Genomic DNA, 22,223 nt, shown 5'->3' on the forward strand with positions numbered 1-22,223 from the left:
ATCCATCCATCCATCCATCCATCCATCCATCCATCCATCCATCCATCCATCCATCCATCCTGTACTTTTTTTTACAGTTTCCATCAACTCAAATCTTTATTTCTATTAACAGCTAAATTTGGATCTCTGGAAATGTTAGTCTGTAAAATTCTGAACTTTGATCATCAAAAAATTTCAATTTAATTTTAAAATACTAAATCTGAACTACAAATCCAACATTTCAGAGAGAATCTGTGACTTCTCAAACTCCGCCGAAACCTGTCTGTAAACCATCACTGGTGTGACAAAAAGATCTTTGACAGAGGTAAACATGTCAGTAAAACGTCAGCACTGAGGTAAGAAACGAAAGAAATCCCAGCTGTCACGGAGAACGTGCAGGTTTGCAGAAACCATCTACGCTTCACATGCAGAAACACGTCACATTTTATCACCTGAGCCTCAGAAACATCTGAAGGTTGTCACAGAACAGGCAGCCGACGCCGTCATGTCGCAGCAGCATAATTAAAACCAAGCGCATCTCAAGGATAAAGCAGACATTGACCGAAGAAATTAATCTGTTTGGAATAAAGACGGCAAGCTTTATTGCACCGGGGAAGCCCACTGCTGCTTGCTGTTCAAGCTTTTAGCTTCACTTTGTTCCTAATTAGTGAGGAAAGTCGAACTGCAGCCACCATCAATGACGCCTCTAAATCTTTTATTTAAAAGTCAAGGTTGCAGATATTGAACCTCAATAAAATGTCATTTTTGAAAAATGAACAAATTGGTCTTTGAGACTTCTCTCTGGTTTGAAAGTCCCAGACTGCGCTCAATATAAATGACACTGGTATTATATCAGCCTTGGGGAAATTAAGTCTTCTCCTCTCTCTATCTTTCATATCTTTTTGCTGCAGTCTGATGAAATAAAAGCCGAATAGTAATTAAGTTTCTCAGTGGGATCAGCCTTTGTACCTGCAACAACAGGAAACCGGTTCAACGACCTTTGTTACGCCTCTGTGTTGCTGCAAAATTTAAATGCAAAAAAGGGGGAAAACATGATGTCCAGATCATGTTCAGCCAGTTAACTACAGACTCCGACCGATAATGTAAAATTAAAATTTAGGTAACCTTTATTTTATCTGTAAATGTTGGTAAACTTAACTCTATATGCCAACAGAGCACTCTTGAATCATTACTGGTAAAGATGTTAAAAACCTTAAATATTCAGTACATTTATTGAGTAAAGAACAAAAAGAATATGTTTTTTTATTTGTAATGCACTTAACTGTGTCACAACTATTGGTAACCTATACAATAAACAAGTCAAGCATTTTTATTTACTTGACGAAAGGTTTTGAGGATCTTTCAAGTAGCAGTCCATGACTTCCTGTCTCTGTAATGTAGGACAAGACAGGCAATCTTCTTTTAAACGTTATGCAAAATGGGAAAGACAGGCAAACAAGCCGTATTTATCTGGAAAAATAAATTTTAATCAATTACTGCTGCAACAAAAGTGTTTGAAGGAGGATAGATAAGTGAAAAGGATAATATTAAATTAAAATATTCAAAGTCTATGGTTAGAAATCTGCAGCGAAAAAATCCACAATCCAAAAGGACTTTTCTGTCTAATAAGGTAAAGATGCGGCGTTAGCTTACTTGGAATAAGCAGCTTTGATTTTTTTGGCAGTGGTTAGGAGCGATAAACACCTTAAACACATGGATAAGTACAGTAGAGGATCTGTGGTGCTGTGGTCCCATTTCTGTGAACAACATGCTTCAGATACAAGCAGATTTTACATAAAAATCAGTTAGCCTCTGCTTAAAAATGGAAAACTAGTTGTCAGAATAATGATCCAAAACATGCGGCCATACATCAGTCTCCAGTCAAAATAACTGATTTTTCAATACAACCGATACTGGAAAAATTAATCATTTAAACATACTTTATCACGTCAAAATCCATACAATTTCTCAAATTGCTCTCAGCGTCTCCATGACTAGTTGCTGATAGAAGGTTTAATCTTTGCCAACATGACGAGAGAAGCCAGAAAAAGAACATTTGCGACTTTGTTTTAGCTGAAAAAGCAAACACAAAACGTTGTTCAAGCTACTTTCTGAGTCAGACGATGGATGCAACATGCTAACTGTGCTAACGCTACAAGCTAATAGCACTAGCTTGACACGAATGGGCCGTTCTAGTGAAATTTAAATTAACATTGGAAAATGTTAATCACCTGGCAGCTCAGTCGGCTTCTTGATGAAAAACAAACCAGTGCAACTTATGCTGCTGTTGTAGTTAAAAACAAAATATCATGTAAAACTATTGCACAGATCTGTTGTGAAATACATCACAGCCACTGTAAGAAAAAAATCCATGTTTTCTTTGAAACTCAATTCATCTTTTTTCCTTACAATCATTAAAAGATTAGCAGATATAATAAAATAAAATGATTGCTAACCTGACTCAAAGGTCCAAACATCCATAAAAGGAAATTAGAACAAGATAAAAATATTCTTTAATGTTCCACAGTGGGAAAATTCAGCTGCTGCGACTTCAAGGTAAATTTATTTTCTTTCAAATTTCATGCAACCCTGTTGTACAATTTTTAAAGTTATTCAATAATAACTCGTATATTAAGTGTTGTCTATCTTTTTGCCAAAAAAGATACAATTATATATATATTTTTTTATAAATAAGATAAAAGCACTGATAGCAGCTGTACCAGTAAGTGTGCAGCACATTAATTTATATTAACAAATATATTGCAGAACATTAATTTTTTGGCGTCTCAATATAAATTACAGGTTGGCCTTTTCTGTTTGTAATCATACGACTGCAGTAAACAATTTTTGATCATGTGGAGGGAAGCTGTATGCGTCTGAAATAAAAATCTGTGTCATTTCCATCCTGAACCAGCCTTCCCCACCAAAACACAGCCTGTGCTTGCCAGGTTTTAGTGCTAACATTAGCATTTATTTTATGTTGTGTCAGAGAAGGGGCCAGAAGAAGTCAGCACACTTACTGCCCTCATTTGACTGTTTCATATATGCTAATTTCTCTGGTGAACTGACTTCAAACCGTCCACAGAATGGATCCGAAAAGCTTTATCAAAAAAATCTTCTCCATGAAATGTGCAATTTAGAATAAAAGTTCAATCTCACACCAGAATAAACGTGTTAACTCTGCTGGTCTATTAATAATTTCAGCTCCTTGCTTTCCAACTACATAGCCATAAAAAAGTAAATTCCCCTATATCATATTTTAGGTGTTACATTTTCAATCCAGGAGATGAATAAGGCAGCGCGAGAACGAGGAATCCCATTCAGATTTCCAATATTTCTGATAAATAGGAACAGTCACAAAGAAGAATAATCGGTCACACTTTATTTGAAGGGCTGTGCATAAAACTAACATGACAACTGAACATGAAGAGTCTTCATGAATGCTTATGACTGTCATGAGATGTAATTTGGTGAATTATGACACTTTAAATGCAAAGCTGACTCATTTAATGCACTTTTAATTCAGGTTTTAGTGCAAATGTGTATTAAAATGGTCATTATTTGTCAAATAATGACCATTAAGATGGTCATTATTTTAATGGTCATAATTTAATAAAATGATTGGAAAACTGACCCGAAGGTACAACGTGTCATTATTTATCAAATAGTGACACTTTTAATTTACTTTTAATGCAAGTTTTAGTGCAACTTTGCATTAAAAGTTATTTAAAAAGTTATTATTTACCAAATGACACTTCATGACAAGTGTTGTGAACATTTATAAAGACTCCTTCATGTTTATAGCAGATGTTGGGTCATTTTATGACAGTGCTATGCACACCCTTCCAATAAAGCGTCACTAAATAATCTGACTAACTCTCATAAGGAACAACATTGTGACTTTTCTCTAACAAGTGTTATGTTATGCCGTTTCTCAGATTAAAAACATCTTTTGAAAATAACCTTTCAGCAGGTTTTTGAAAAACTAGGTAAAATAATAACCTGAAATTATTTAAACATTTCTAAAGTAAATATTCATGATTAATATGAAAAGTAAACATTTGAAATGCTCTTTAAAGGTGGAGAACTTTTGTTCATTTGATTTTAAGCACTTTATACGTGGATTCACAGGGGTTTGCTGAAATATGTTCATTGCAATATTCTATTTTTAAATTGTGTTTTTATTCGATGTAAGAGAAAAATCATCATATTTAGCCAAAAGAAAGGCTTGAAAACGTCCGTCTGTGTGTAAATTATTTATTTAAAGTGCCTCACTTAATAAATGATGTATCTGCAATGAAGAAACCTTTCAATCATATTCTAATTTACTGAATATTTCTGCATGTCATGCATTTGAAATCCATCATAAGAGAAAATATGATGCATTTCTCAGAGCATAGTGATGAGCAGTGACACGTCAAAATTTACTGAAACTGTTTTTAAAATCATTGATATGATGCAAGTCAGACTCAGGGCTACAAACTCTTTAATAACCATTTTCATCCTATTGTGCTCATAAAAATGCAACCAGAAATAATTTAATCTGTCTTGATCCATTCCTCCTGACAGAACTGGTTCAAATCAGGTTTTTAGGCTCCTTGCAAAAAACTTTTCACATTTACACACAAAGTTTTTTCAATAATAGGATCATTACTTGATGACAGCTGCATTAAAACAATGACATGCTTCCCCTGTGTGATTAGTGTTGTTATCCATTTAGAGAACCAATTAGTGTTAAAGGTAAACCTCTTTATAATGTATTCAAACATTGCACACATGAAAACATGAGAAGTGAGAAACATTTCCATTTGTTTTATCTTCATTAGGACATCAGTCACAAAAAGAAGTGTGATTTTTATCACTAAGCTGGACAAAGTAACTGCATTTTCTTATATTTTTCAAATAAAGGTGATATATTCTTTTAATGAGTAAGAATTGGTCTGTGGGATACACAAAACATATTTTGTACAAAATCATTCTTAGATAATGAGATTTCAGTCTGCTCAGTTCTACCTATTTTGAGCCGGTTTAGGGTCTCCTGTCACTTTAAATCCAGATAACCTGCTATTGGCCCCTTAACTCACCGTTTACACTCGCACGTGAAAATGGCTGCAAAGGGACGCACAATCATACAACCATACATCTCTGAAAAGCAGAAATAGCTTGATTGATTGATTGATTGATTGATTGATTGATTGATTGATTGATTGATTGAGCAGACTTATTATCCACTTAGACATAAGAAAGAACAAAGACAGGATACACAACAACACATAAAAACTCGTAAAAGTTTTGCATACCAGTGTTTCCACATAGTGACCTGACAGAATGATATGAAAACATTTCAATAATTCTCTAAAGCGTCCAACAAGAATGAAGCAAGTGGTTCCTGGACGGCAAGTCAACAACAGAAAATCTTTTCGCAGCAGCCATTTTACAGAACATAGAAGTAAAACCAGCAGTCCAAACATTCTGGAGATCAGTCTATCGTTACTAGGTAACGGGCTGGGCTTTGTCTGAGGTTGCTAGGTAACGGCCGGTGCCTGCTGATTCGTAAAGTTACATTTCGGAGTTTTTTGAAACAACTAGTTTTTCACACACCAGAAAACTGTAGCTTATTGCCTAAAACAGGCTGGGTGATCAGATTGTTTTCAGAAGCAGCTGAATCCTAAATGTTAGTAAAAAAACATGCAAAATTATTAATTAATTTAATTTCCTTTTGGGATTAATTAAGGTATTTATTTTTATTTGAATTTGAAATTGTGAATTTTGCATAATAGTACTTTTAGATACTTTAATTGAACAAGATATAAGTAGTAAAGCTAACAATCCGGACAATACAGACAGTGTTGAGGGGTTTTAAACATTTACAGTGATGACAAATCAGAATTTTTATCATACCACGAAAATCATCGCGATAAATGATAAACGATATGATAATGCCCTCCTCTACTCTCTTTCCAGCTTCAGCCAGAATATTCACAAAGTTTGCTGTGGTTTTGACGCACATCTTGTATCAAAACATATTCATCCTTTAGGCGCAGAACCCGTCAGCTTCCTGAACAGTTTGAAGGCTGGACAGATGAAAATGGCACTTCCAGCTACATAAACACTTTAAGACTTGGGGAGCCATTTTATATAAAAAAAAAACAACAACAATAGTTTGCTCAACGTGCAGCATCACTGTCTCAGATGTCTTGCTGGCAGTAAACCTTCCTCCTGCTCCCCATCTCCTCTTGCCTTTCTAAGGATTTGTTTGCTTTTTGCTGTTTGTTATTTGATGTAAAGAGTTCCTCTGTGAATAAACACAGCTCCTACTGCCAGTCTTGTAAACATTTCCTCTTTACATATTCCAGCAATGCATTGGTTTTTCTTTTTCTTTTGGCAATTTCAAGCCATTTTTGCAGAGCTGAAGAACGAAGCCTCTGATTGGTCACAGGTCACTCGACTTGTGACCAGTCTGTTGAGACTGAGGGTGAAAAAGTCTCTTTTGAATTGCAGCTTACTTGCATCATCCACAATGAAAAGGTTTGCATTAACTTCGGAAAATATGCAACAAAGTGCTTTCCCAATAAATTAACAGATGTCTATTTTAAGTGATTCTGTGTTTTGAGGTTAACTGCAGATTGCACACATAAGACGAGTTAGATGCTGCCGAGGCATCCTGCTGCTGGTTATGTGACACCAGAATATTCAGTTCATAATTATGAAATAATGCAACACACCTGGCTACTCCTGTCCAATCTGCAATGCCTAAACAGACGACCAAAGCAAAGTGATTCATAACACAAATTGCTGCAACATTAATGCTTGCAGATTGGCTCATCACCATTTATCTTATGCAGAGACATTTTTGCATAACTAAGAAAAAGTAAAGATGCTGGAGAACATTCAGGCAGATTGGACATCTGAGAGTAGGAATGTTAAACTCATTTTCATTTTGAGCCACATCAAGATCATAAATGTCCTCAAATGGACAATTATGGCAGAAACTACACATTAACAAGCTGTTATAGTACCTCTGCATTCGATTTGCACTTCCTGAGATTAAATAATATTTAACAGATTTTCACACTGATGTCATTTAGCCTACAAATCTAAAAGTAGGCGTGGGCATTTTATCATATCGTTTATCATTTATTGTGAAAAATTTCACATTGTGATAAGAATTTTGATTTGTTGTTGTCTTGATGAATTTCAGTGAATGATGTTAAATTGGGAGAAAAAAATGACAGCATTATAGGTAGTCTTAGATTTACTATTTTCTTCTATAAATATAAGTAAATTCAGAAATGCATTTACTGTTTTTCCAAGAACAATATTTGTGTTTGTGGTGCTAATAATGCTATGCAGTAAGTCATTTACCTAAAATAGTAGAAAAAATATTTTTTAATCATAATTTTTATTATCACAAAACTACCACAAAATATCGCAGTAAAATTCTAAGTCCATTTCGCCCAACATTAACTAAGAGCCATATTTGCTTTCAATGCAGCAAAATAAAACTTGTTATATAATCTTTAGAAAAAAAAGTTACATTTTTTTGTACCTAAGAAAATTTTGTTCACACCAATTTATTTTTATTTTTAGGTTTTAAAATAAAGAAAAACATGAGACTTTTGCAGTAAATAAGATACTCCCTTCTGTGAGATTGTGAAATTTATGGAAAAAGGTTTAAAATGTAACAACTTGACAAAAAAATAAGTAGACCCAAAACAATGTCACTGGTATTTTTAGAGTCGTTCTGTCCTGGAATATCAATTTATCACATGAGAAAAACAGCTTAAACTTATTATATAACTTATAGCTTATATAACTTATTAAATTTATACTTAAAATGTTAGTTAATTCTTTATCATTTTAATCCAGAGCCACTGTGACTTAGAGATATACCTCCTTCCTTTCAATTTATTCATGTATTCATTCCTAATTATTCACAATTTCTTTGTACAACAGCTCATCTCTGCACACCATAAGCAATTCACTTTTATATACCGGCTATAAATATGCAAATTCCCATTTCAATCTAAGCTCTACTTCCAGTACAAACCATTCGCTGTTTACAGAGGTGAGCAACTTGAGTTCTTGAGATCCTGTATGTTTTAGATGTGTCCCTGCTCCAACACACCTGCCTCAGATACTTTAATTATCTCCTCTGCTTGTCACCACGTTCTGCAGGAGGAACCTAATGACCCGTTCCAGGAAGTCGGGTGTGATCAAGCAGGGAAACCAGAACTGCAGTAATTTATTTACTGTTCTAGAAACTGCTCAAGCTACATGTTATTTGATGTGCAGTGAAATAATTTCCCTCACGTTTCCAAAACAATACAAAAATATCTCAGTTTCAAGGGTTAGCTGGTATTCCCAGGCAACATGTTTCCACACCAGATGGCTCAAATCCCATAAAAAGCCTGAATCGTTCCCCGTCTAGCCTTTAAATACCCAGATCTCTATCTGATCAGGCGAAATAATGTCCTGAAGAACATACATAAAACCCACTCTGCGTAAATAATTCAACACTTGGCTGCCATGGTTACACAATGCAAAGCCTACGGCATGGTTTCTTGAATCTATAAAGCTGTCTTTGATGCACAACCAAGAGCTCAACAGGTTTAGACAAAAATAGGTTTTGTCAGCCAAGAAGCTGCGTCAAGATTCATTCATTTGGAGTTCATTTTACAGAGAAAATTCTGAATCAAATGTTTAATAGATTAAGTGATACTGAATTCTGGCCAGAGAAGTAATATTTGATCAAGCATTGAGTTTTCTGTTATATTTAAGCCTTTTTGAGCCTAGCTGCACATTCCAGCATCAACAGAGCAGCTTTCAGTGCTTCTGCCTGTTGACGTTGATATGCTGTTTCAGTGTTAATATCATTTTCAGGGATGTCATCAGGAAACGAATCAGTGAAAGGACGCGGCGTTTTACAGATGATTTAATTCGAAACTGTGAACATATATTGCTGCGGGGCAGGTTGTGTTCAGCGCAAGTCTCAATGATCCAGCCAAGTGAAAAAGATCATGAGGACACTGCAAATGTGACACACCTCGCATAATGTTTCTTTACAGAATACTGGGGAAAAAATCACAACTTAGTGTTTTAAATGATGCCTTCATGCCTGATAACACAGGAAACCTCCCTGAACCGTAATGCGGCAGAAAGCTGATCAGTGCATGTTGTTCATATATCTGAACCAAAGGCTCATATTTTTGGGTTGGCCTCCTTTCTGTTTTCTCGTTTTTGATTTCCTCTCCTACAATTCTGATAACATGATATCTGCAGCTACGATGATAATTCCCTGGCCTAATTAGAATGATTTAATTTGAAAGATTAGGTTTATTCTAGTGTGTCTCTACCTTGGTTTGCTCTGAGAAGCATGATTCATTACTTGATATCTGCTGTCCTGAGGGTGCAATTTTTGTCATCCGCTGATAGCGGCTGAAAAATTCTTATTCTGGTCTCGTAACTCGGTCTCAAAGGAAGAAGAAATGTTCTGTTTCCATCTCAATACACAGATAAAAACTTGCCAGAGTCCTTTTTAGGAAAACACGATTATTCGCTAAAAGGAAAAACAAATCCCTGCCTCTATAACGACTCTTGACGATCTGTAATCTTGTTTAACTTTTAGTTTGAAAGTCCTAGTAGTTGTTTTTTTTGCCTTTAGAGGTTAATTCACAAGCTTTACTTATTAGGTATATAAAAATGAAAAAAATAAACCTGAGAAATAAAGATGAATGGTATGGTAAGGGTCTGGCATAACAACATAAAGAAATACTATGAATTCTAAGTGCAAGGTTCCGATTTTTTCTCATTTCAAACAAAAAAACATTGAAAATATAAAAAATAAAAATAACCCAGTTCAAATAAAGCTGTGTCAAAAATAATTTAAATATGCAAAACCTGACAGCACCATTTTTTTTTATTTAAAAATGAACAAATTAGTCCCAAAACCAGCAGACCAAAAGTCCAGGAGTTCAGTTTAGGTTGCTAGGAAACGGGCTGGGCTTTGCTAGGGTTGCTAGGTAACGGATAGGCTTCCCAGGCGTCACTAGGTGAGGGGCAGTGCTGGTTTGTGACATTATAATCTGGAAAGTTTTTGAAATTAGTAATTTTCCAGGCAACAAAAAACTTTAAGGGCATGGCATAAAATACAGAAATACTACAAATGCTGAGTTCAAGGCTCTACTTTCTTGTATTTCAAATGAAAAACAATTAAATAATTAATTTTTTTATCAAGCTAATTGATTAAACATCAGAAAAAAATCAACAGATTAACCTATAACTAAGTTAAAACACAGTTGCAGCCCTAATCTTTTGCTTTATTCTCGGTAAAGTTTATATAAACTTAATGTCTGTACCAAAGTACTTGTCCAACACAATCTTGGATCAATAAAGCTGATTCTGATTCTGAGATGGGAGCTACATATTATTAGTAATCAATGAACCAGCTGTGTTAAAAATATCTGGTTCATTGATTAAAAAGTGGCAAATATTCTGGACTCTAATCGTTGGGTGAGCCATAAAAGATGCTCAATATAAGTTCAAGATAAAAATGTATAAATATCCAGTCAAAACTGATTTTCTGTTCCAACACATCAGTATTCATCCCACCAAACTTCTGCCCTGGAGTTTTTATCAATTACTGAAAGCCAAGTGCTAAAGGCCAGTCAAATAATACAAAGAAGTCAAGAAGAGTCTGAATGATCCCTCCAGACCTGAAAAAGGGACTTGCTCAACTCGGCTGAACCGACATGTGAACCCGCAGGTCGCATCTCTCCCAGGCTCTTGGCTGAGCTACGGACTAAACGTCTCACTACTTCCTCAGTTTAAATTAATTTTACACCAAACAGTCAGATGGCCTATCATCTCTCATTAGTTTTAAACAGAGGGAACAAGGAGAAGGCAGCAGCAACTGTTTCATATTAAATATTCAATGCGCTTTTAAAACATATATTTAGATTACTAATTTAAATTCATGTCTTACATTGAGATGATGAGCTTAGCGCGCAGACAAACATTTAATCACTGCCCTAAAACAGCAGGGTGACTGTAGGGAGCGTCTGCTTGAGTTTACATGCAGAGCTGGTGGAGAAACAAAGTAAACATTATCTGAGCTACAACTGGTTTAACACACATTAAGGCTGGGCGATATGGTTTAAACATTACATATTATAATTCCTTGAACAGGTTAGGATAGGTCTATGGGCTCTCCAAAACATGTTCGTTACATTTTTTTCACAAAAGCATTCTTAGATAATGAGATTTAAGTCAAGCCAGTTGTGCCTATTTGAGCTGTTTTAGGCGTCTTGTCACTTAAAATCCAAATCTGCTGCTAGCCAACGTTTACACTCGCACATGAAAGTGGCTGGAAACATATGCACAATTATGCAACCATACATCTTTGAAAAGCAGAAGCAGAGCCTCCTGCCCAACCAACAGGAATGCAGCAAGTGGTTTCTGGATGGTGAGTCAACAACAAAACAGTCATCTTTTTCAGCAGCCATTGTGCAGCACATACAGCAGTAAAACCAGCTGACCAAAAGTGCAGGAGCTCTGTTTGAGTTGCTAGGTAACGAGCTGGGCTTCACTGAGGTTGCTAGGTTATGGGCAGTGCCTGCTGATTTTTGGCATCACATTCCAGGTTTTTTTGAAACCGCTCATTTTTCAAACACCAAAATATTTTAACTTATTGCCAAAAAACCGGTTGGTTTTTTTTGACAATAAGCCTGATCGTTGTATTTTGTCGTAGAGTTGACCTGAATTCAAATTCCAAATTAAAGCGTACTTGTCAAACAAGATGGTGGGCGTTGGGAGTGCATTGGTGAAAAAACAAACAGATTTTCCAAAAATTAAATCTTTAAAAACTAATTTTCTCAATAAGATTAATCAATCCAATCGATTTATCGCCGAGCTCCAACACACAGATATTGATCAGTCTTTGCTAGGACTGAACAGTAAATCAATAACAACATGTATCGTGTAATGATCTGGTAGATGTAGGCATCTCTCAACCTCTCATTGCAAAGTTGGTGGAATCAGCTAACTCACTCACTCTTTGGTTACCTAGCAACAACCTGTTGAGTAACTTGCACAACAGCAGTTTTATGTTTTGCCATTGTGATTCATAACTGCTTAAAAATAAACAATGGTGCCGAGTGAAAACTGTGGATCAAACAGGAAAGGTTTTATCCATAAGTGATAATCTAGTTTACTTCACATATTAAAAACAAAAACTAATCAACTACTGATATCGACTGAAATGAAAAGTTTATATCGTGATACGTTTTCGGCCATATTGTCCAGCTCTCTGTGCTCTTTGCTCTGTGAGAGCAGTTCCTGCCCAAGCTTAAATATGAAGTGCCTTTCAGCAAAGTGCTAAGCCTCTTGATTTTCAGACTCACAGATCGGATCAGGATGTCTGGCTCAGAGCCATTCAGACGCTGCCTCACCGAACGTTTCAATAAAATCTGCAAAACATTCATGCAAAAGGAGCATAAGGTCTTGCGTCCTTCCTCCTTCCTTTAAAAGTAGTCAGATGGTGTTGATCGATAATTCTTGAGGTGTTTTGAAGGTTTCTTTGGAGCTTTGATGCTTTTTCACCCCAGTATCTGGAACATTTACAGAGAAAATCTGTGTTTTCTGTTGTCTGTTAAGCCGCTCAACTCCGACCTATGAATCATGCATCTTTCAAATCCAGTGTTCAACTGTCAGGATTTCTGATGCTTTTCAACCGCTGTACATGGATTTTGAAGGCTGACTCTCATTTTACCCTCAACCTGTTCACTCTGCTCCTTCAAAGAAACTGCAATCACGAAGTCAGGGTCTGCTAGCCGGGTTTGACTGAAATGATTGAAAAACTTCAGGAGGAAGTCTGGAGAATTATTGGTCAAGACATTTAAAAAAAACATTACACTGGAGCAGAATAATAACGCATTCTGAAAAAAAATTTAATTATTTCTTGTTTTTCTTACAGAAAAATGCTGATGTGCACACTAGGGAGTCAAAGTACAACTCAATAAATTAGAATATCACCGACAACTTCATTTATTTTAGTAATTGAATTCAAAAAGTGACAAGTCAATGAATAAACAAACCAATATATTTTTTAGAATTTATTTCTGTTTATTTTGATGATTGCAGCTTACAGCTAATGAAAATCCAATGCAATGTCTCAGAAAAATTTAATATAGCCTCCAAACATAAAAAAAGCATTTTTACACAGAAATGTTATGGCTTACATAATAATGGGGAAGTTTTGAAAGTCACTGATGCTAGAAAGTTGGAACAGAGAGAGCTGTATGTGAGTATATGAACGGAAAAATGAGTGGAAGGAAGAAACTCTGCACAAGCAACATGGATAACTGTAACCTTGAGAGGACTGCTTTAGTTAAAAGTAAAACTTTCATGGAAAGTTGAGTGGAAGGAAGAAGTGTGGCAGGAAAAGGTGCAAAAGTAGCAGGAATAACTGCAGCCTTCAGAGGACTAACAAGCAAAATCAGGTACCGAGTTCGTAGAAAAGGTTTTTAAAAGCTTGAATTTCAGTTTTGATTCTATGTAAGCCATAATAATCAAAATTACAAAAATTAGCCTTGAAATATTTCACTGTGTATAATAAATCTATAAATAAGTTTTAATTTCTACAATATTAATATTTTTATTTGTAGCTGAGATGCACCTACTGACTAATTAGTTTTACAAAAGTCATTTTGTAAAGTTAATGAGAAAATAAAGATAGAATTACTATTTGACATGAATGTACAAACACTAATAACTCAAAAATAGTCACAAAATAAACCAACGTTTTTTTGCTGCTAATCAGGAAGATCCATATGAAAAAGTCAAGTTTGCAATCGCATTTTTAAATGGTTCTCTTCCCTTTTTATAGATTCACATTAGTTGAGCAACTCTTTTCCCATAGCTAGACAATAATCTACATATTTTATTAATTTAACCAATACCTTAACCATGACTGCAATAAATTGTAATATATGAGCTGCTTAAACCCGAACATGATGCTTTTAATCTCTTTGTTTTCCTGTAGCAACAGCACAAAGATGCAGGGAAAACTGCAAAACATTCGCTTACATAACATGAGGTTAAAAAATAAATACAGAACAACTTTCAGCTCTTTTGCTGATAAGACATTTGCTTCAGCTCAGCAATCCAGAGATCATTAGAGAAAATATTTGTCAACACAAGACTTAAAGTTTTAAACTCATTCTTTAATCCTGAGTTTTTGTACCGACAGCTGCAGGCTTTTTCCTGTTAATTCTTAAGCAGCAACTTTTCTATTTTATTTAAAGAGCAGATATATAGGATCCGGGTAGAAATAGCGATGAATTCTGTTTGATTATAAACAGCAGGTGCATGGCTGATTATGTCTGACACAAGTTACACCCCCGAAGAAACATATCAGCGCGCCGTGTTATGTGGCTCGCTGCACTTTTTTTGCAAGAACTTGCAGACTCCACTGAGTTCAGTTTCAGCAGAACTGAAGCCGACTGTCCTGTTACCTCCAACAAAACAGTGTCACACTGGTGTTACAGGACACAAAAAAATAACAAAAAATCAAAATCTGAGCTCTGGAAAAACATTTCCAGCCTTTCAGTGACAACTGGAGGAGGACAAGAGGAGATAGAAGAGTTGGACCTTCGGATTTAAAGAAATAATTGGAGCGATTGCACTGACAGGTGTCCAGTCAGACGCTCCGGCTGAGCGATGCCGCTTCAGGCGCAGCGCTTACTGGAACTGCTGGTTCAGACAGACAATCTCAGCCAAGCACAGCAGCAACTTACATGTTCCTGCTGGAAACCTGCTCCGAGAAAATAATAAAGCCTGTTTTTTATATAGTTTTACATTATTTTAATTAAACATTGTTCATAAGAAACACTGTAAATGCTTATAAATGTAACAGTAAGACTAAAAATGTCCGAAGAAACGTAAAAGGGTTGCCAAAGTGTGTGTGTCAGCTGGAACCAGAGGTGGGCAGAGTACTCAAAAACTGTACTCAAGTAAGAGTAAGCACTACTTCAACATATTTTTACTCGAGTAAAAGTAAAAAGTAGCCATTCAAGAAATTACTCCAGTAAGAGTAGTAAAAGAGTATTTGGTAAAAAGATTACTGAAGTACTAGGTAACTAATCATTTACTATTTAAAAAAAATACAACATCAGAAGGACCAATATTTTCTATCTAAAACTAATGATGAAACTAACAAATTTTTGGTTAAAACCACTTTGTTCTTCATTCAGTGAAATTATTCATAGTGAGTAGAGCATCCAGAAATTTTACTCAAGTAAGAGTAGCAATATTTCTTAGTAAAATTACTCAAGTAAAACAGTAAAACACAGTAAAAATAGTCCTAAAAGGATTTTTTTCCCCAAAAGTTATTCAAGTGAATGTAACTCAGTAAATGTAGCAAGTAATTAATACCCAACTCAGGTTGGAGTCCAGAGTTCTGATGCTGAGATTTAGCAACAATGCTAATGTTAGCTTAAAAACAGTTGTTAGCATATGAGCTATTACTATAACGCAGACTTACAGAGAGGCTAATATTTCAGAGAGTAGCTAAAAGGCTAACATTTTATTTCAAGGGGTGTGCATAAGACTGACATGATACTGTCATAAACATGACACCTGTCATGAACATAAAGACGTCTTTATGAATGTCTATGACAGTTGTGATGAAGTGTCATTCGGTAAATGATGACACTTTTAATGCAAAGTTGCTCAAAAGTTGCATTAAAACTAATAACACCAAATATTAATTTGGTGTTATTAAATATTTTTATTTTAGGAACAGGGGTGCGGGTGTCGTCCCCCCCGGAGAGGTGCGAGTACCGTCCCCCTCTCTTAGAAATGTAAAGGGGTGCAAGTGTCGTCCCCCCGGTTGAAAAAGGGTGCGGGTTTTAATGTTTTTTAATTTTAATTTTTTTACTGTTCATTCAATGCTACATGACTCTGTTTCTGTTTTTAATGTTGTAAAGCACTTTGAAATACCTTGCTGCTGAAATGTGCCATACAAATAAAATTTGATTGATTGATTGATTGATTTAAAATATCAATAAAGCGGGTTTGCTTACTTAACATTAACACACTGTGAGAATCTCAAACCCGTCCCTGTAAGCTGCACCAAGTAACGATTACAGATGAGCTGGAAAGACAATGCGCGTTTCTGACATGTTGGCTGGAAACAAAGAGCAGGAGCCACGCAAAGCAAAACAATCACAGCTAATGCTTGTTGCACACCACAGAAAAATCCATCAAAGCAGACATATCTCACACACATTAATGTGTAAAACTAGCATCACTTAGCTTTAAATGTAAACACTTCCTGCTGTTTTCTACTGTTTACACACAACTGGTGTCCAGAAAAGATTTGAAGACTAATGGAAAGCTGCTATTTGGAGCTTTAAAAATCACTTCAAAGCAAAAGTTCAGTACTTTCTGCCACTTTTTGAAGGACTTTTGGGAAAAAATCTGTACTAATAGCTGTTTCATGGTGCCTGAAGAAATAAAATTTATTGTATTTGTCCTCAAGGTTGATCAAAATGTCCAATTTCCATTACAGGCTGATTTATTTGTGCAGTTTGGACCAATAGCATCCTCTATAACAATTGAAGTTTCCCACTGTGATAAGAAAAGCAGGAGATAAAAAAGAACGCTCTGTGCTTCCTGCAGTACAAACACAACAAAAAATAAATTAAACAACCAAGACCAGCATATTCCTAACCTACAGCAAAATATTCAGGCCAGACTAAGAAAGAAATAATAATAAAGCAAAATTACAAAAATAAAGTCATAGAAAAAAAAATTCAAAAATAATACAAGAATAATGTGACAATAACGTCGGTACTGTTTTACCAATAAGTAAATACTTTATCTGTTAACAAATCAAAATCTGATTAGAATATTTACTGGACCCACATTATTTTGATAATACTACAGCTTTATTCTCGTAATATTATAACTACAACTTTATTCTGGTAAAATTATGACTTTAGTCTTGCTGTAGTATGACTTTAATCTAATAATAGTTCAACTTTATTCTCATAATATTATAATTTTATTCTTATTGCTTTATTCTCATATCATTTTGACTTTATTCTCTTAAAATTTACTTTATTCCCGTAATATTATGACTCATAGTTTTATTACTGTATTTTCTGAATTTTATTTTTTTTTTATTTAATTTTTTTTCTTATCCTGGCACTAATACTTCATCATAGTACTAACCCTATTCTCATCATATCTCTAAATCTAACTCTAATAAAGTACAATCCGCTGCATTAGTACAGGCTTTGGTCCCATAAGGTGAACGAATACACCAGAAAATATTCTAAAAACGTAACATAAACAAGTAGAGACACACCTGTATCACTGCAGCTGGGTTCAGTCCAGGACTTTAGTTAAACAGTGACAACTTGCTACCCAAACACAACCTGTGTGAATTACTCCTGCTTCCCTGTCTTCAAACCTCAACGAGGCTCCTGGCTCCTCTGAATTACTTTTCTCCTCTCTTCTTTTGAATAACACAGATCTGGAACCAATCTGTACAAAGCAACAAACAGCAAGCATAAAAGTTTACCAGCACAGAAATAGATACTTGCAAATGCAGAGGATTTTCTGATTTACACTGCAGACAAGCAGCTTCTTGTGTTTTTTTTTTTTTTTTTTTTTTTTGTTAGCTTTTATTTGGATGACGTGGTAACATTGGCTGCCAGTTTATTTTCTGGTACCCTAGAAAAAACATCCAAACCTCTGACTGTTGGCGCCAGGAATCAAGCTGAAGATAAATTAGACAGTTTGCTGCTCTGTTATCGTCCAATTTCTACCAGGATGTTTCAGGCTTCAGGCCAGGATTCATAATTTGCATGGCATGAATGTTTCAAGAAGGAGCTAAATTCATTTTTATCACTTAAAGGAAAATTTTAAGATTCATGAACAATGAAAAATGAAGGGGGAGAAATACACTGTCTAAATCTGAGGTTGCTGCTGCTTTTCTGGGGGGCTTTTCCTCCCATGTTTATTGAAATCATTATTCTTAATATGTATTCTGCCCACAAGAAACGATTTTCATTGTTTACTATCAAAGTTGTGCATCGAGACAATTATTGTATAGGATTTTTTTGTATGATGTTGCATTTTCAAATATTAGATTTCATGTTTTTATTAAAAACATTTAAATTTGAAATAAGCATTTAACTGCTAGGAGATAAATTCAGTAGTATTTCATTATAAAATGAAAGTTTCTTGTTTTGACAAGATGTAAAAACTCAACAAGGTTTATATCTCAAAAAAAGAAACACGCCACGGAATATTTCATAGTCTAGAAGAAACAAGGGTGAGAAGATGGAGAGAGGGAGTCCCAATATGGCGTTTCAGAAAGTAATAATCTGCCAGACTAACTTATTTTTATGTGAAATGTTCTTCTCGGCGCTCGCCAGGCTAAAGCTAGCCGCGCGCCAATCGCGCTGAGAGTCGAGCGGAACCTTTGTATTCGCTCGTTTCTAGTACGCCCGAAAATCCAACGCACAACAGACGTTCGCCAACAACATAGCTGTGTCCGAAAAAACCCCAACGGAGCCGAAGTTTGTTTTTCAGTCTTGTATTACTGATTTCTATATTATTCTTCACCTTTTATAGTAAAGGATGTTCCACAGTAAAAAAGAATAATTACGTACGACTAAGCGCTCCATGAGGCGTCAACGTATTCATGTCTATGGACATAATATATTATGTCTTATATTATGTCTATGCCAACAACAGCAGTAGAGCGTTTTCTCTTGGCCCACTGGAGTTCATTTATTCTTCAAAAAACGTTCTGGAAAAGACTACTGTTGTGTTAAAGTTGTGCTAAAAGGAGTTAGCCTATCAGCAAGCTATTCAACCGTAAAATAGCATCTCAAAGCAAAACTTGCAGCAACACAGTTGTCTTCAACGGTTAAGTCAACATTTCTAAAATAGTATCTTTTTAAAGACATCACATGAATTACCAGAGGTTTCTGAAGCATTAATTTGATGGTAAATAACGGTTACAAATAAATATTTTTTATTAAGCTCATTATGTCTATTTATTCAATAATTTAGCAGCAAAGCGGGCTTTTGAAATTAAAATGTTGCTCAATTAATTTGATTAATTTGACTAGATTAAAATTTTAATCAAGTTTCCCCTGCCAGCATGCCCAGGTGGGCCCCATATGGGGAAAGGAGGGCAGACCAGATGGGTCCCATATGGGTTTGCCCATGTAGGGCACACATAGGCTGTGGCCCTACATGGGCAAACCCATGTGGGGCCACTGTGGAACCAGTGGACAAACCTATATGGGACCCATCTGGTCTTCCCTCCTTTTCCCCATATGAGGCCCACCTGGGCATGCTGGCACACTAATTTTTTTGTGTTGGCCTTTATTAGGATCCTGTGGTGAAGTATTATCAATAATGTCTTCAAATAACATAATTACATAATCATATTTTAAAATTTTTGGACAACTTTTAATATTTATAGTAATAAAACATGGTGGGCCACTGAACTACACCTGCAACAGTGTTAGAAAGTTTTATGGGTGAAAACCTAAAATTAGGGTTGCAGCTAATGATTATTTTAGTAATCGATTATTACTCGACAATTAATTGATTAATTACGATTAACTGTTTCAGTCCAACCTGAAATATAAGCCTAGAAGCGGCTACAAGGGCATGTAATTTGATTTTTTTAAAAATCTTTTCAGACATTGCTTTGTTCTCTCATCAGAGTTCAGTAGTGTTAATTAAACCAACCAATAACAGGAACCAATGCACTGAGCTGCTTACCTTGTTAAGATGAAAAGAGAAAAAAACTATAATAAAGCAAGACTCCAAAAGGACCACAAATTTAACTTGATGAGCAGGTAAGAAAGAAATCCTGAAATGGGAATGAATAAACTCTGCCCCCATGTGTGTAATAAATAACATCAGTTATTCGCTGATTGCAGCAAAGCAATGCAGTAATTGCTGAACTGAAGCCAAGGTGATATTTCAATACAAGCCTCCACTGTTGTGTCAAGAAAAGAAACTGCATAGTGAATTCACTGAAAAGGTGATTAGGAATGAAAAGAGCTCTGGTGAAAGTTGGGAAAGTTAAAAAAAAGCTTTTAGCATTCTCGAGGTTAATCTCAACATTATTCAGATTCAAAAAGGAGCTAGGTTGCATTTATTTAGCTCTCTTTTCATTCACTCAAAGCATTTCTTAAAATAAAAAAGCAACATTTATTCATTTACACCCTCATTTTAATATTGCTGTCTATCACAGCGCCAATTCGTGAACCAATGTCCTCATCTGAGTGCAAGGACACTTGTTTCCACCTTATGAAATATGGAGAAGGCTTAGTTTATTTAGGCTTCATTATCAACATCAACCTTTAGTTGATTCTGCAGCAGGGAACCTTTGATACTCACGGATTGTGAAGCTTAGTTTGCACAAGCGGGAAGACGAAAAACCTGACTGTTGACAGCAGCTGGCAACTCATTTTAAAACATAACTAAAGTCTACGACTGAGCCTCATTCAACAGAAATATATAGTAAAATTAAATGTCAAAACATATAAATGTCAGCAATGACTGAAATGACTGCACAACCACTGAACAAACTGTGCTTTTTAAATACTGAAATATGTACCATTAAATGTTTACCACCACTATATCTGACTGTCAGAACGATGTTCTTTTTTTGAAATGCTTTATTGAGTTTTACATCCTGTTCTTTTCAAACCGCTCAGTAGAAACGAGGCCAGATAAACAACACACACGTTCCTAAAAGATCCAATTTTGTTTCAATCCACATAACATTTTTCAGAAAGTCTTGGAAATCATTAAGATGTTTTTTGAATGATGTGAGACAAACCTCAGTTGTTTTGGGTCAGCAGTGGTTTTGACCTGGGAACTCTCTCATGGAAGCCATTTTGGCGCAGACTCTCTCTTATTGTTTAATAATGAACTCTGACTGGCATTTATCGTATTGTTTATTATTTATGGTGATAAAGATTAAGAATTTTGATTTATCATTGATTTTTTTTTAAATGTCTGGATTGTTAGCTTTACTATTTATATTTTGTTCAGTTAAAGGAATAAATATTGCAGGGGATCTATCATACAAAATTCACATTTTGCACGTTTTTGTACTTCCATTTGGGTTTCTAGTAATGCTGGGTATCAATTCAGATTTCCAAAATGTATTCGACTCAAGATTCAATTTGACTGAGTTTCGATTCAGTTAATGATATCACACTTTGATATCACAATTTTACTTGGATATGGAAGATATTCTCAGAAGAGCTAATGCTGTAAATAACAGAAACTAACCTTAACTTAGTGTATCAGTGAAAATATGAATACATTAAGAATTTACCCCAATGCAATTACATCATGTAATTTTTATTTAGAATGACCTTTCCAAAACAAAAATGCAATAATTTACGATAAGTAAAATGTAACAAATCTGGCCCTATAGCAAATGATAATACAGATTGGAAATTTTTTAGGATGAGTTTTTCACATTTATATTCCATAATTTGAAAACAATAAGTCCAACACAAAGTATATTCCTTTCATTAGCCATGTTTTTTTTTTTTTTTATTTTCAATTCAATATAGTAAGTAGGACCAAAAACATCCAACGCCTTTTTACTAAAACACAAACTCATTGAGCGTCTTTAAGTACAGCAAAGGTTTTCAAAGAAAGTTCTCAGTTTTGTTGCTGGAAATAGATTAAAACATTTTCTAGACCAATTTAAAAAAAATGTAAAGCAATCGTCAGAGACTCTTCTCTTTGAACCTATAATAACGTTTTCCTTTCTATTTTGCTTCTTTAATAATTGCATGTTTACATTAATTCTGAGCATGCAAAAAGGAAAGAGTTCAAAGTAAAATTATTTAACTGAAGTATATTAATAAGCAAGTATGGCCTAAAGTAATTTCAACTTGTTGATTTTGGCATCCAAGTACACCACTGACCTAAGGAGAGTAAAAATTAATTACTGTGATTATTTATTTTTACAATGCTTGACTTTTTCATCCAACACTCGCTCTATCATGGAACGTTAACATGTTCAGTTTGGAGTCTATGTTTCACACAGGAAGAATATCGGTGATACACGCCCTCAAACCTCACTTGTAAATAATCGCTGAATGCAGGCCAGACATTAAAACATTGTAAAGACATTATATATATTATTTTCTCCGTTCATCTCTTTCTCCATTTTGTGTCCT

The 22,223-nt window shown here is 35.1% G+C and overlaps 1 protein-coding gene across 2 annotated transcripts in view; it reads right to left on the reverse strand.

The window, feature by feature from the left end:
- Nucleotides 1-22,223, reverse strand: part of mrpl11 (mitochondrial ribosomal protein L11) — an 80,167-nt gene that overhangs the window by 56,961 nt on the left and 983 nt on the right. The window contains exon 1 of one of the 2 annotated variants that reach the window (XM_016672978.1): nucleotides 5,280-5,426. The exons of the other annotated variant lie outside the window; for it this stretch is intronic. Coding sequence (XP_016528464.1) covers nucleotides 5,280-5,322 — 43 coding nt within the window. The 5' untranslated portion in view covers nucleotides 5,323-5,426. Of the gene's footprint in view, nucleotides 1-5,279; nucleotides 5,427-22,223 lie in introns of those variants that run through there. 2 annotated transcript variants of the gene reach the window in all.

This window comes from Poecilia formosa, unplaced genomic scaffold (assembly GCF_000485575.1).
Source record: "Poecilia formosa unplaced genomic scaffold, Poecilia_formosa-5.1.2 Scaffold68, whole genome shotgun sequence".
NCBI lineage: Eukaryota > Metazoa > Chordata > Actinopteri > Cyprinodontiformes > Poeciliidae > Poecilia > Poecilia formosa.